At 34.5% G+C, this 15,132-nt stretch overlaps 2 protein-coding genes and 1 long non-coding RNA gene across 6 annotated transcripts; all 3 read left to right on the forward strand.

Moving 5' to 3' along the window:
• Window positions 1–201: 201 nt before the first annotated feature.
• Window positions 202–4,205, forward strand: LOC9308590 (subtilisin-like protease SBT3.7). Of its 2 annotated transcripts, none has more exons than XM_002872475.2 (10): window positions 202–835; window positions 915–1,006; window positions 1,095–1,192; window positions 1,320–1,475; window positions 1,580–2,253; window positions 2,357–2,445; window positions 2,539–2,787; window positions 2,861–2,975; window positions 3,060–3,252; window positions 3,332–4,205. In XM_002872475.2, the coding sequence occupies exons 1-10, from the start codon at window positions 773–775 to the stop codon at window positions 3,901–3,903; spliced, it is 2,301 nt and encodes a 766-aa protein (XP_002872521.1). In that variant the 5' UTR covers window positions 202–772; the 3' UTR covers window positions 3,904–4,205. The 2 variants fall into 2 exon arrangements, with proteins under 2 accessions (XP_002872521.1, XP_020876295.1); XM_021020636.1 differs by having other exon boundaries at window positions 202–816.
• A 1,203-nt stretch (window positions 4,206–5,408) lies between these two features.
• LOC110227145 lies at window positions 5,409–6,772 on the forward strand. Of its 3 annotated transcripts, none has more exons than XR_002330932.1 (4): window positions 5,409–5,569; window positions 5,702–5,834; window positions 5,913–6,237; window positions 6,511–6,772. It is a non-coding gene; the product is annotated as an uncharacterized LOC110227145 (long non-coding RNA). The 3 variants fall into 3 exon arrangements; XR_002330933.1 differs by having other exon boundaries at window positions 5,913–6,027; XR_002330934.1 differs by having other exon boundaries at window positions 5,702–5,829.
• Window positions 6,773–12,049: 5,277 nt separating this feature from the next.
• On the forward strand, window positions 12,050–15,100 carry LOC9308591 (subtilisin-like protease SBT3.10). The gene is given in 9 exon segments (XM_021021592.1): window positions 12,050–12,159; window positions 12,254–12,409; window positions 12,486–12,917; window positions 12,920–13,149; window positions 13,234–13,298; window positions 13,405–13,641; window positions 13,719–13,833; window positions 14,062–14,254; window positions 14,344–15,100. Coding segments are annotated over 8 exon segments (1,956 nt in total). The 5' UTR covers window positions 12,050–12,159; window positions 12,254–12,297; the 3' UTR covers window positions 14,916–15,100.
• The last annotated feature ends 32 nt before the right edge of the window (window positions 15,101–15,132 follow it).

Genomic DNA, 15,132 nt, shown 5'->3' on the forward strand with positions numbered 1-15,132 from the left:
TTCTATTTCAGCATTAATCTTTTACTTTCAACCGAACCAAAATTTGTCCTTCCCAAACCGAACCTATCTTTTTTTTTTCCAAACTCAAACACCTAAATTCGATGAAAAAAAAGAAAAAAAAACCTAAATTCCAAAATTGCCGAACCAAATTGGACAGATTCTTTCTTCCAGGATATGCAATATGCTTAGAAAATCAAAGCCCAACTTTATATCATAGAAAAAGCCCAATAAACTTCGGCCCAAAGACACTCTCTTTCGCCTGACAAAATCTTGGAGGTTGTTGTAGGCTCGACTCTTGAGTCTTGAAAAGAACATTGTGTAGCAAACCTTGACCGATAAAATCTTTTCCATTATTTATTTTTAAACCATAATCTGCATACGAGATTCTTTTTTACTTTCTGATTTCTTTGGAGCTAAGGAATCAGCATGAAACATACTTTGGTTTGCTCTGATGATGTGTTTGTTCAATACATTGCAATAAACTAGATTTTAGTTGACTAAGCACACTATGTTTGATATATTCCTTAGCCATTGTGTGTTGGATTAAATTAAAACTTTGTGACTCTGACGATATGACGAAAGATAAGAAATTCAAACAAGAAAATCTTACAACAATTCCAAGAAATGGAAACATTCTTGGTCAAGCTCATCTAAAGGCCACATCTGTATAAATGTTTAAGGTTCCCCATTATTAGTCCCGAATTACATTCTCTTGTAATGAGGAATCATAGAACATCAATCTTTTTGGTGCTAAGTTTGGTTATGATTCTCGATGGGCAGAGCGGTTTCTTGGCGCGAGCGGGTGCTGAGAGAAAGGTACTCGATAGACAATTATATATTTTCATAGTTTTAGTAAGAAACATGAACAGAGACCAATAAACTAACAAATTTGGTTCTGGTGTGATAATCAATAGGTTCATATAGTGTATTTAGGTGAGAAACAGCATGATGATCCCGAGTTGGTCACGAAATCTCATCATCGGATGTTGTGGTCACTTCTTGGAAGGTATGTAAGTGTAGTTTTCTCCATTGCTATAATGTCTCAATTTATATACTCATGGTTCTTGGTTTTGCTTCATCATTCATGTTAACAGTAAAGAAGATGCCCATAATTCAATGGTGCATAATTTTCGACATGGCTTCTCAGGTTTCGCGGCCAAACTTACCGAGTCTCAAGCCAAGAAAATTGCGGGTACTCGGTCCTAATCTCACATTTTCTTGGCCTTTAAGGAACCAGACACATATATGTACATGACATATTGACTGTCTCAACATGCTAACCTGATTTTGTTTTCATTGCCAATGCTTTTTGGAAACAGATTTACCTGAAGTTGTTCATGTCATACCGGATAAATTCTACAAACCGGCAACAACTCGGACTTGGGACTACTTAGGCCTTTCTGCCACCAATCCAAAGAATCTTCTAAGTGAAACTATTATGGGTGAACAAATGATCATCGGTATTATCGACACAGGTATGAGTGTATATGTGTACATTTCTTAACTTTCCTATTCCTATTAATTCCTTTGAGGCTCTGTCTTAGTGTTTCAATGACTAAACTGTTTTGTGCCAATGTAGGAGTATGGCCAGAATCTGAAGTATTCAACGACAATGGGATTGGACCGGTGCCAAGCCACTGGAAAGGAGGCTGTGAATCAGGAGAGGATTTTAATTCCTCTCACTGCAATAAAAAGCTCATAGGAGCCAAGTACTTCATCAACGGTTTTCTTGCGGAGAACGAAAGCTTCAACTTCACAGAATCACTTGACTTCATTTCCCCTAGGGGCTATAATGGTCATGGAACACATGTTGCAACCATCGCGGGCGGCTCATACGTGCCCAATATAAGCTACAAGGGCCTAGCTGGAGGGACTGTGAGAGGTGGGGCACCGCGTGCTCGTATAGCAGTGTACAAGACTTGTTTGTATCTTGATGATTTAGACATAACGAGTTGTTCATCCGCTGACATCTTGAAAGCAATGGACGAGGCAATCCATGATGGTGTTGATGTTCTGTCTCTCTCTCTAGGCTTTGAACCTTTGTATCCAGAAACCGATGTTCGAGATGGGATAGCTACTGGGGCATTCCATGCGGTCTTAAAGGGTATTACAGTTGTTTGTGCTGCTGGTAATGCGGGTCCAGCGGCACAGACCGTTACAAACTTGGCTCCTTGGATCATCACAGTGGCTGCAACTACTCTAGATCGGTCCTTTGTCACACCTATGACACTTGGGAACAATAAAGTGATATTGGTAACAACAAGATATTCGCCATATATATTAATGATCCTCCTCAAATTAGATGTTTCAATGCATTTACTTTGCTAATGTTTTGATGAACTCTTTCTTAATGCAGGGTCAAGCAATATACACAGGTCCAGAAGTTGCCTTTACTAGCTTGGTTTATCCAGAGAATCCAGGGAACAGCAACGAAAGCTTTTCTGGGTAATATCAACTCTCTAGTTTTTTAGTGTTCACCAAATCTTGAACTATAAAGAAGATCGATTCTCTATATTCACCCTGGTTCTTGTAATGCAGTACCTGTGAGCGTCTTCTCATTAATTCTAACCGTACAATGGCGGGGAAAGTCGTGTTGTGTTTCACAGAATCACCTTATAGTATTTCTGTATCAAGGGCTGCACGTTATGTGAAGAGAGCCGGTGGTCTCGGTGTAATCATCGCAGGACAACCAGGCAACGTTCTCAGACCATGTCTAGATGATTTCCCTTGTGTTTCTGTTGACTACGAGCTCGGGACCTACATACTTTTTTACATACGTTCAAATGGGTATGAAAAAATAGACTAACATCATTACTACTTCGAGAAGTAAGAAAATAAGCAACATTTTGTTGTTTGGCAGATCACCTGTAGTGAAGATACAACCTTCTCGGACACTCATTGGACAACCAGTGGGTACAAAGGTAGCAAGTTTTTCATCAAGAGGACCTAATCCAATTTCAGCAGCAATCCTTAAAGTACGTCAGAATCTTTACATGTTCTGTTTTGTTCAGACTCAAGATATGATCTTGCCTTAGATGTTATCAATCATATGAATGCAGCCGGATATAGCAGCACCGGGAGTGAGCATATTAGCGGCTACAACCACCAATACCACTTTCAATGACCGAGGATTCATTTTCTTGTCAGGGACATCAATGGCAACTCCAACTATTTCAGGAGTTGTTGCACTTCTCAAAGCTCTGCACCCTGATTGGTCTCCTGCTGCCATTAGATCAGCCATTGTCACTACAGGTTCTTATCTTCTTCATTCAAGATAAATTAGACAAAACAAGAACATACTAATCCCAATAATCGTCTTTACTCTGTGTAGCTTGGAGAACAGATCCATTTGGAGAACAGATTTTTGCGGAAGGGTCACCTAGGAAGCCAGCTGATCCATTCGACTATGGTGGAGGTCTTGTGAATCCAGAGAAAGCTACAAAACCAGGTCTTGTATATGACTTGGGACTCGAAGACTATGTTCTCTACATGTGCTCTATTGGTTACAATGAGTCATCGATCTCTCAACTTGTCGGTAAAGGAACCGTCTGTTCGAATCCCAAACCATCTGTTCTTGATTTCAACTTGCCCTCCATCACTATCCCAAATCTCAAAGAAGAAGTCACTCTCACCAGAACCCTCACGAACGTTGGCCCACTCGACTCGGTCTATAGAGTAGCGGTTGAGCTACCTTTGGGCATTCAAGTGACTGTCACACCGGAGACTTTGGTGTTTAACTCTACAACCAAAGGGGTCTCTTTTAAAGTGAGAGTCTCGACCACACACAAAATCAACACTGGTTACTACTTTGGAAGCTTGACTTGGAGTGACTCTCTGCATAATGTCACCATTCCTTTGTCTGTGAGAACTCAACTTCTGCCATACTACTACGATGAGAATTGAACAAACAAACAAAAACTAACCATTTGTGACTTGTGAGTTTGTACTTATGAAAGCATATACATTGAAGTTATTAAACATTAAATTTGTGGAGCCTATAATTGAATAAGAGTGAAATTTCTTTGTTCTTTCCACGGATGAATTATTTCAGACTTAGCCACATAAAGAAAAATTACCTAAAATCAACAAGTATTAACAAATAACCTACAAAACAGAGGTTGGCTCTGTTTCTTCGTATACAAAATTTCCAGTGTTTGAGTGTTGATTTTTAAGCTGAACTAACTTAATATTTGAAACTCAGTGTTTGACACTATTCTAGTGTTATTAATATCAGTAGAGAAATATTCAGTGTTTATTAATAGGGTATTATAACTTTAAGGTTTGAAGTAATTAAGTAAAGAGCATACTTTAGTGTTCTTAATCTGATCAATTAGAAATAATTTAGCAAAGAAAACTATTCTGTATTCTTAATCTGAATAGTTGTAATCTTTGTAGAGAACTATTCAGACTTGCTTACTATATTAGAGTCAATGTTTGAAGTAGTACTCTCAATTTGATAAGTTCTAATGTCAGTATATTAGCTATTCAAAGTTACTTATATTTAAAATAATGTTTGAAATAATATTAAGACTTTTTAATGCAGGTCTTATATTAGAGTCAATGGGGCTAATTAATCGAACAAGGCATAGCCTTGACGGCTTATCCATGACAACCCAAACGAGATCAGCGGGTTAATAACTCATTGCACAGAAGTTGGAAGCTTCACCTTGAATACTACTTCATACTTCGTGACAGAAACCTCCAAGTTTGTTTTAGCCTAGCGATGGAATGACCGTGAGAGAAACGTCCGGAGATACCGAGAATAGAGTCGACGTTAAGGTCTCTTTAATCAATACAAACACACAGAATAAACTTCTTTGGTCCGCTCGAACTTTCCCCCATTCATGTGAATGTGATAGCCCATATCATCTTTTTGAAAATAAGTATAAGTGGAGGAAGAAAAATGCGTTTGTTAAAGATGGCGGTAAGAGCCCAATGGAATCTGTGGAGAAGGGTTGAGTCCAGCAGAGGCATGTCTTGGAGAAGAAGAACAAGAATATTAATAGTTACTAGTTTTGTCGTATTTCCATATTGATATATATTTATTTTTGAATGAATGTTAAATTTATTCCCACCAAAAAATACTATTGTTTACAATAAATACATCCTTGTTTGAATTAAATTGAAAGATATTGATGATGAAAGATTTCCATATTGATATTCTTTCTTTGTGTTTTGCTTGTGTATCAAGGTCGTTTCCTATTTAACGGAGGCCTTGAGCAGCTCCAACTGGGCTTCTCATCATGGGCTCTTAAGGTTTATTGAACCAAAAATAATCATAAATGGGTAAATAGGAGAAGAATCGAGTCTTAAATAAGAGTCGGTGTCGGTGTCGTGTCACATTGTGGTTGGTCGAATGATTTATTTAAGAGAGGGGAAAAAAAATGCCTGTGTTTCTCTCTCCATTTCTTCGACATTTTTTTTTTTCGTTTCGCGATAATCGACGAGATCAAAATTGGAAGAGATTTCGATCAAATCGGAAGCAAACAATGAAAAATCGGAGGGGTTTATGTACCAATATCATGATCTGCATGAGTATCAGCATCTGGGATTCTCTCCATCGTCTCTGGTGATTTGGTGTTTTGATCATAAGAACTTGATTTCCAGCGTTTCTCCATTGAATTAGTGATTCCTACTTCATCTTTCTCAAAATTTTCATTGATGAATCTCATCTAATTTTTTTCACTATTTTTATTTGCAGCCTTATAAATTGAACACGGACTATGAGTTATTGGTTCCCTGACTCTGCTGATGTTTCATAGACTTAGATGACTTGGGAGGTTTGATTTGTGAAGCTTATCGTTGCAATGGAATGATAGCCATATATATGTGATGTGCATTCTTTCTCCTTCTCACGTCTCTTTCTCTCTTTCTTTGGTCAAAGTTTTGATTTTATGGTTTTGTTATTGCAGCGTGTGTTGCAGAACAAGCTTGGTCTCCGTCGTGAGCAATGGCTTTCTCAAGGTAATAACGGCAGTGGCTTTTGCTCTTGAAAATGTAGATGATGATGATGGGTGTGTAGATGAGGTACATCTCTGCTTTTCGATTTCAGATTTCTCAGTTCCCAATTGATATTAGAAATTACCATAGAAGATCTAATACACTTTGTAGATGATTATAGCTCTTCGTGGTTTCATCTTCTTGATGTGCACATATATAGAATTCAAATACACTTTGTTTCTGAAAACCAAGTGGCGACTTATTGTGATCTTCAATGTGGTTTTGTTTGTTGTCTTGGTAAGCTATCTTTAACATACATAAAAAAAAATCCAAGCTTTATCTTCTTAGAACAACAGTTTTGTTCTTTTTAGAGGTTTGATGCAAATAACTACACAACCATTTACAGATTGCTCAACCACAACAATCATTAAACAATTTTCTCGACTTTGATCTTGAATTGTTCTTGTGAGAACTGATTTATTTGTTTTCTTTGTTAAAACACCTAACAGTCAATGGTTTTCTTAGTTTTATTTTCGTCTTTTTTGAATGAGTTTGATGTTCTCTTTTCAGGTTTGGAAATGGACTAGGACTCTCTATTCTTGTCAAACATAGCATCTTGTCGGTCTTGTATAGAATTGGAGTAGGACTCTCTGTTTTGGTATATTTGTACCTTGTCGGTCTTGTATAGAAATGGAGCATTGCATCTTGTTTCACATTCTTGCAATTGGTTCTTTTTTTTTGTCAATCACTTGCAATTGGTTCTCTGTTTTGGTTTATATCTATTGTAACAAAACCATATATTGCATGATTGTACATCTTCTTTTTGTTTTAACACATTGTTTAACAAAAAAAAAAAAAGTATTTCTTAAGAACCCCATTAGCTAAAGATTCTACCATTGGAGGAGAAAAAAGTTGAAAACTTCTAATGAAGTTCTTAATTTTGAACAAAGCAAAATTTAAATTAAAAAAATGGTTAAGAATCCTTCATGAGAATCTACCATTGTAGATGGTAATATAGATCATCGATTAAGATCATAAAAGAAAATGAGTGTTTCGGTTTCTCGAATTACCGAAGAACGACCTGAACGGAGATTGGTTAGTGTTCTCGAATTCAGTTACACTTTGGTACACGATTAGTCGGATTTTTTCATAAGAAAAACTTAAAAATTTAATAATTTAATAAAATTTAACACTACTCTTAATAGCCTAAACAATGATTAGATTATTATCTTCAAAATTCCTAAAATTTTATAAAATTATCGATACACAGTTTTGGGTACCGTCGAGAATTTGTGATATTTTAAAAGATGTGCCAAACGACCAAAAACAATACTTATCTACATGAAACTAAGATTACATCTTTTTTATTTAATTGCAGCTGTTATATGTTTTTTTTTTTTTTTTTTTTTTTGAAAACGCAGCTGTTATATGTTTATGCTAATACATTTGAGCGTGAATGCGAGCTATGAACTAGTCATAAACATTTCATTAAGTTCATATGTGTTTGTAAAAAGATTTTCCTAAAATTAGTTAAATTTCATCAATATCCCCTATATATTAATAGAGAAACATTTTTTTAAAAAAACCTTACCATCATGTGTTATGAACAAGATTGCCACGCTGATGTGTCGTTCTCACAATGATTTGGCTTCTATTTAGATAATTACCCAAGATTTATTAGACTATTTACAGAATTTGCCATTAGTCTCATACATCCTTATATCCTATTAATAATTAAAAACATACACTTTTTGTTTATCTTATATTACTATATTTTTATATTTATATTTTTATTTATATATATTTATATAAATTTTCTTTAGCGGATGGGTAAACAATATTTTTATTTATATTTATATATATGTTTATATTTAAATGATAAAATATATACATTTGATTAAAGAATCTCGAATTCAAAACTACAAAATCTTTACATCTTTCATAATTTTTTTAATTAAATAAATAAGATAATCTTCATTCTATATATGTTACGAATACTTAAAATCCTATTTTTTGGAGGAGTTCTAAATTTTCAAAGAAAAACATTATAACCACATTTGTATATAAACCAAAATCTGGCCACATTATAACCATTTCGTAAATAATCCATTCATAATCTAAGAATCTTAGATTGGAACACTACAAAATCTTAGCTTGGAAACTATCAAATCTCATCTTTGCTAAATTTTGGATTTCTTATACTTATTAAAAAAAAATAAAAAATTCTTTTTATACTACAAAATCTCGAAATCTTTACATACGGAAAGACATATTGCCATAAATGGTAACATTTCGTCAATACTTTTTTATCACGTTGAAGCTTTATTCAAGGTTCAAATATTTCACGGGTAAAACATATTCTTATATGAAATAGTCCCAAATTTGAATAAAACAAAAAAAAATTTGTAACATGTTTCGTTTTACACAAACGGATCTTGGATCCCGGATAATAATTTTACTTGAATCACTTCATCCCGCTCATAGTGCGGGTTGTTATCTAGTTTTCTATAATGAAGAGCCATCAAAATTAAGTCTTATTAGCACAATAAACAATATATTGTAGCAATCTAAGTGTAACTATGAAAATTGTGATTTCATAAACATTTAAACAATTTTGTGTAAAAGCTTCAAAACATACAAATTCTTTCATTTCTCATAAGCCACATTTATTCTTATATTTTCTGAATTAAATATATTAGTAAGTTATTTTGCACTACCAATTATATTATAGTTGTATACACATTTGTTATTTGAACATATAAATAAATATACATGTATATTAATGTACACATATATCATACATGGTATAAGTGTTCAAAGATTATCTAAGAAATTTGCACAAAAGATGCTCAACATCTACCTAAAACATATATAGAACATGCAAAATGCAAAAGTAAGTTATATCTTTTTATCTAAATTCTAATCCATAATTTTTATATCTAAGATGAGACAATAAATCAAAATTCTCCATGAAATAAGTAACTCAAACACAAAATTAAATCACAAAATCAGAGAATCTTACCTTAAAACTTATATATATATATATATATATATATATATATATATATATATATATGTAGGCAAGGATTTTTTTTCTCCAAAAATTACAACCGCGAAACTTTCGAAAGTTGGAAGTAGAGTCTGTATTTGTTCTACTCAATCGATGTTCTTATGTATCCAATTCCTTGCATCACAAAGTTGTTTTTGTACTTAAGATCAATAATCATTTTCCTTACAAAACAAATCTCACATTTCACATCAAAATATTATAAGGAAAAAGAGAAATAACCTATAGATGCCCAAATGAATGAGGATAATTGTCTTGGTTAAACTTGAACCCAAACTTGCATCATTATCACCTTAGGCCCTTATAAAACTTGTATAACCATCAAGTGACACATATAATACCAAAGTGTATCCTTTAGTTGGAAATCTTGAAAAGTGATCACACGTTGAAGAAAGCAGCAAGTCTCTAGGATAGCTATTTTATCACTCTAAACTTAATATTGGTATGCACAGTACATTACAAACAATATCTTTTTTCTATTTCTTTTATTATGGATCTTGGTTCAGTTCTTTGACATAGACCATATCCCAAGTTCATTCGATTTGTTGTCTCATCTTGCACATGATACTTTTCACACTACTCATCTTATTTTGGTATCTATTTTTATTTATATAATCTAAAAAAACAAAATAGCATAAATATTGTTTTTACTCTGTTGAGTAAATTTTTCAAATAAATAAAAATTCTGAACTTTTTTCTGAGAAAATTTCATAGCGAACTAAATTATTAACACACTACATAAACAATAGTTTTATATATTTTTATAAATAGTTTTTGTTTCTTACAAAAAATTGAATTTGAAGAACATATATACATGGTACTTTTAGTTATAAAAGTGCGGTTTGATTTAATTAGATTTAAAATTTTGATTTTTATCCGGTATAGTGAAATTATTCTCCCATGATTAATGTTGTATTTTATAAGCTAGGGATCAATTTTTTTATATAAATGTTTTAGAGGTTTTGATCAAAGAGGTTTACAATGTATGATTCTACAAAAAAAAAAAGAGGCTGTATATGGTATCATGTTCTCTGCCTCAATGAGCTTCCCAAGTTGTGAATCCATCATGATCCACATATGCTATTCTTTAAGAGAGTCGGCTTCTTTTACTTCAAGACATATAAGATTGAAATATGTGTGATGTTAACTTTAATTTGCACCTGTTATTGACCAAGTTCTAACATTTTTTTGTTGTATCCTACTGTTCGGCCAAAATTGAACCTGAAGTTTTTTTTTTTTTTTTTAAAGCATTAGGACTGTCTTCCCCTATTTCCTCAATAAAAACATATATTTAAAAACAACTAATGTACTCTTTTTTTTTATAATATTCCTTAGTTCCAAATTATAGACAACCAATACGATCTCATGATATATAAATAGTTGTTTACACTTAAAAAAACTACAACTATTTCGAAACGTATAATAGTCGACTATATATGATATAGATATATGAAGATTGACAAACTATTTCGTAAATAATACTATATCATCATACAATAAAAAGTCTACATCGAATCATTTAATAGTTGTCTATTCTCTGGAAAAAAAAAACAATCTACTACCAAGTTGGCCTACCAAACTAGAAGTAATATATAATCTGGCTGCGATGTTTGTGTTTCAAATCTTTGGTTTGAACCGCCTTTTTTAGTTTTCTTCCAAATAGAAGATTATTTTAAGTGTGTATATGTTATTGAATCAAATGGTCGTCTATGTTCGTTTCTCCAAAAATTATTTTTTTTGCCATAATTTGCGCCGTACCACATTTCTTGACATTCTTCCTATACCCATAATTCATCATTGGAGGAGGTATAATAAATTAGAGGTTTAGTATCAAACAAAAATGCAATATGAGTAAAGCTAAGAAGCTAAAGGAACATGGTTCTGAGATATGAATTACAATCCATTCAATAAGAGAGAGCGCACTGGTTCAAGATATGTTATCTCCGAGATTGGAGTCGTTCAATAGTATTACTTGTATTAAAATAGCCAGGAAACTAGTCTAATCTTGGTAGAGATATTTGGAGTTACTTTATATTTAAAATTCAGTATTTTAAGTAATTTAGCCAAGAACCTAGTCTAATCTTGTCTAGTGTTCATAATCTGACCAATTCTAATCTAGTCATTTCGTCAAGATACTTCTTTACTCTTTTTAACACGAGTTTTAATCTCTGGTAGAGAACTATTCAGAGTTTCTTAATATTTACAAATATTAATAGAAGAAATTTAGCCAGAATATCAATTCCAAAATTAAAAAATAAAATAAAAAATATTTAAAACTCGATGTTTTGAAGTAGTAGTATAGCCAAAGAAATAATTCTAGTGTTCTTAACCTAATCAGTTTTATTTTCAGTAGAGAAGTATTCAAAGTTGCTTAATATTTTTAAATTCAGTGTTTGAATTAAGTTAACTTAGATACAACTCTAGTGTTCTTATTTTGATCAGTTCTAATCTTATTAAGAGAACAACTCAAAGCTGCTTAATATTGAAAATCCAATGTTTGAAATAATTATAGATTTTTAATTTGAACTATGTCAAGATTGAAACCTTGACTCTCAAAAACAAAGCAACCACATGACACCACCATACCTCTTCGGAGAAGGAGTCCTCGAATGTTATACCTTATATAAAGCCTTTTGCTTCATTGCTAATCTTAAACATCGAATCATATTTCTTTCTAGAGAAAAAAAATGAGCAAAACCATAATTCTCTTTGCGTTATTTCTGTCTATAGTTTTGAATGTTCAGATCAGCTTCGTCGTCGCTGAGAGCAAGGTAATTGGTATTTATGAAAGATCTGTCTTAATCATGAAATATAACAATATCTAACATTGACTATTGTTTTTGCTTTGTGACAAAATAGGTTTATATAGTTTACTTGGGAGAGAAGGAACATGACAATCCTGAGTCTGTCACTGAATCTCACCATCAGATGTTGTCGTCACTTCTTGGAAGGTATCATTTAGTACTTCTACATAGGAACTTTTGGAAGACGTATATATATATATATATATCGAAATATCGTAGATAGTTTACTTTCTTGATTTTCACGTTACAGCAAAAAGGCTGTCCTTGATTCAATAGTGTACAGTTATCGACACGGCTTCTCAGGCTTTGCAGCCAAGCTAACAGAGTCCCAAGCTCAGCAAATTTCTGGTACTTTTAGAGTTGAAATCTTCTCTGTTTCTTGACTTGACTTAAACGAAGTATTTATTTTCCTGAACAAATCAATGCCCTCTCTTGAGAACAGAACTGCCTGAAGTAGTGCAAGTCATACCAAATACATTATACGAAATGACAACAACAAGAACTTGGGATTACTTAGGCATATCTCCAGGAAATTCAGATAGTCTCCTAGAAAAGGCCAGGATGGGGTACCAAGTAATCGTTGGAGTCCTCGACACAGGTATGTGCATATCGAAAAAATGTTTGATTCTCTTCAAAACAAGTTTACTAATAGAAAGCATAAATTATGATTACAGGAGTGTGGCCAGAGTCTGAAATGTTTAATGACAAAGGCTATGGACCTATACCAAGCCGTTGGAAAGGCGGCTGCGAATCTGGAGACCTCTTCAATGGCTCAATTCATTGCAACAGAAAGCTGATAGGAGCAAAATACTTTGTTGATGCCAACAATGCCGAATTTGGAGTCTTGAACAAAACAGAGAACCCAGACTACCTTTCCCCAAGAGACATTAACGGTCATGGCACGCATGTTGCCTCGACCATCGGTGGTTCTTTTCTACCTAATGTAAGCTACTTAGGCCTCGGACGAGGAACTGCAAGAGGTGGTGCTCCCGGTGTTCATATAGCTGTTTATAAGGTATGCTGGCTTCAAAGAGGGTGTTCTGGAGCTGATGTCTTAAAAGCAATGGATGAAGCAATCCATGATGGTGTTGATATTTTGTCACTCTCTTGCAAACTAGTGTTCCTTTATATCCAGAAACCGATTCGAGGGAGCTGACCTCTGTTGGAGCATTTCATGCGGTCGCAAAGGGAATTCCTGTTGTAGCTGCAGCTGGTAATGCTGGTCCCACGGCTCAGACCATTTCGAATGTAGCTCCTTGGGTTTTGACAGTGGCTGCAACCACTCAAGACCGTTCCTTTCCTACAGCCATAACACTTGGGAACAATATAACAATACTGGTATACATATTATCCATGACAATAAAACTATAAGACAAACTGTTTTTTTTTAAAGATCTAATTAAACCTCTTTGCTTAATGTAGGGTCAAGCCATCTTTGCCGGTCCAGAACTCGGTTTTGTTGGTCTTACTTACCCAGAGTTTTCCGGGTAACATTGAATTACATCATATTTCATCTTTTGATCATTTGCTTGTTGAAGACGTTAAACCCTCGATATTGTGACTTTGTGACATGATATATCCTTCAATTTGCAGTGACTGCGAGAAGCTCTCTTCTAATCCCAACAGTGCAATGCAAGGAAAAGTTGTGTTGTGTTTCACAGCATCTAGACCATCAAATGCTGCTATAACCACAGTACGCAATGCGGGTGGTCTCGGGGTAATCATTGCAAGAAATCCGACCCACTTGCTTACTCCAACTCGTAACTTTCCATATGTTTCCGTAGACTTCGAGCTCGGGACCGACATTTTGTACTATATACGCTCCACAAGGTATATTTTCAAAATGATCACAATATCTTTAACAAACACATTCAACTGAACATATTGGGTTTTGTTTTTGTTTTTAGATCTCCCATTGTAAACATACAGGCTTCAAAAACACTTTTTGGACAATCCGTGTCGACAAAGGTTGCAACTTTCTCATCAAGAGGACCTAATTCAGTCTCTCCAGCGATTCTTAAGGTAGATCATACCATTTCATACATTTCTAACTTCTAAAGATTCTCTGTTCCGCCACCAGGGTTCGAGGCACGGCCACTGGCAGGTTTACATAGGGGAATTGCCAGCCTCGTGAGATTAGTCTTTGGGCCTAGGAAGCCTTTGGGAAACTCGCGGTTATTCAAAAAAAAAAAAAGATTCTCTGTTTTGTAACCGCTTCTCGATTTTATAACCGCTTCTCTGTTATGGCAGCCGGATATAGCAGCACCTGGTGTGAACATACTAGCAGCTATTTCTCCAAATAGTTCTATAAATGATGGAGGATTTGCTATGATGTCAGGGACATCAATGGCTACTCCTGTTGTGTCAGGAGTTGTTGTACTCCTCAAATCATTACATCCTGATTGGTCTCCTTCTGCTATAAAATCGGCTATTGTTACAACAGGTTCTTGTTATCTTCAAATGTGTTGGTTATAACAGTTTTATTATCAGAATAACTTAAATAATCCGAAGTAACACATTTTAACATTGAAGCTTGGAGAACTGATCCATCTGGAGAGCCGATTTTCGCAGACGGGTCAAGCCGCAAGCTAGCTGATCCATTTGATTACGGAGGAGGCCTCATAAATCCCGAGAAAGCTGTAAAGCCAGGTCTCATATACGACATGACCACAGATGACTACGTTATGTACATGTGCTCTGTTGATTATAGTGACATTTCAATTTCTCGAGTCCTCGGAAAAACAACAGTCTGCCCTAATCCCAAACCTTCTGTTCTTGATCTCAACTTGCCTTCCATCACAATCCCAAACCTCAGAGGCGAAGTCACTCTCACAAGAACAGTCACTAACGTTGGACCCGTTAACTCAGTATACAAGGTTGTAATCGATCCTCCAACTGGCGTTAATGTGGCTGTTACACCAACAGAACTAGTGTTCGACTCTACAACCACAAAGCGATCTTTCACTGTTCGGGTCTCGACTACACACAAAGTAAACACTGGTTACTATTTTGGAAGCTTGACTTGGACTGATAATCTTCACAATGTAGCCATCCCAGTATCTGTAAGAACACAGATCTTGCAACGGTACTACGACGAAAACTGATTTAAGCTAAAAACCAGATTTGTTAAGGAGAACTGCTCAAATACTTTTTACTATATTGTTGTGATGAAGAAATATGTAAAGCATCATGCTAATGAATAATAATATTATCTAAGTTGTGTTATATTGATTTGTTGACGAATATGTAAAGCATCATACTGATAAATAATACTATTATCTAAATTGAATCTTGTTAAAATACTTTAGTGTATCGACTGAT

The sequence above is a fragment of the Arabidopsis lyrata genome (genome assembly GCF_000004255.2).
Source record: "Arabidopsis lyrata subsp. lyrata unplaced genomic scaffold ARALYscaffold_6, whole genome shotgun sequence".
In the NCBI taxonomy this organism is placed as follows: domain Eukaryota; kingdom Viridiplantae; phylum Streptophyta; class Magnoliopsida; order Brassicales; family Brassicaceae; genus Arabidopsis; species Arabidopsis lyrata.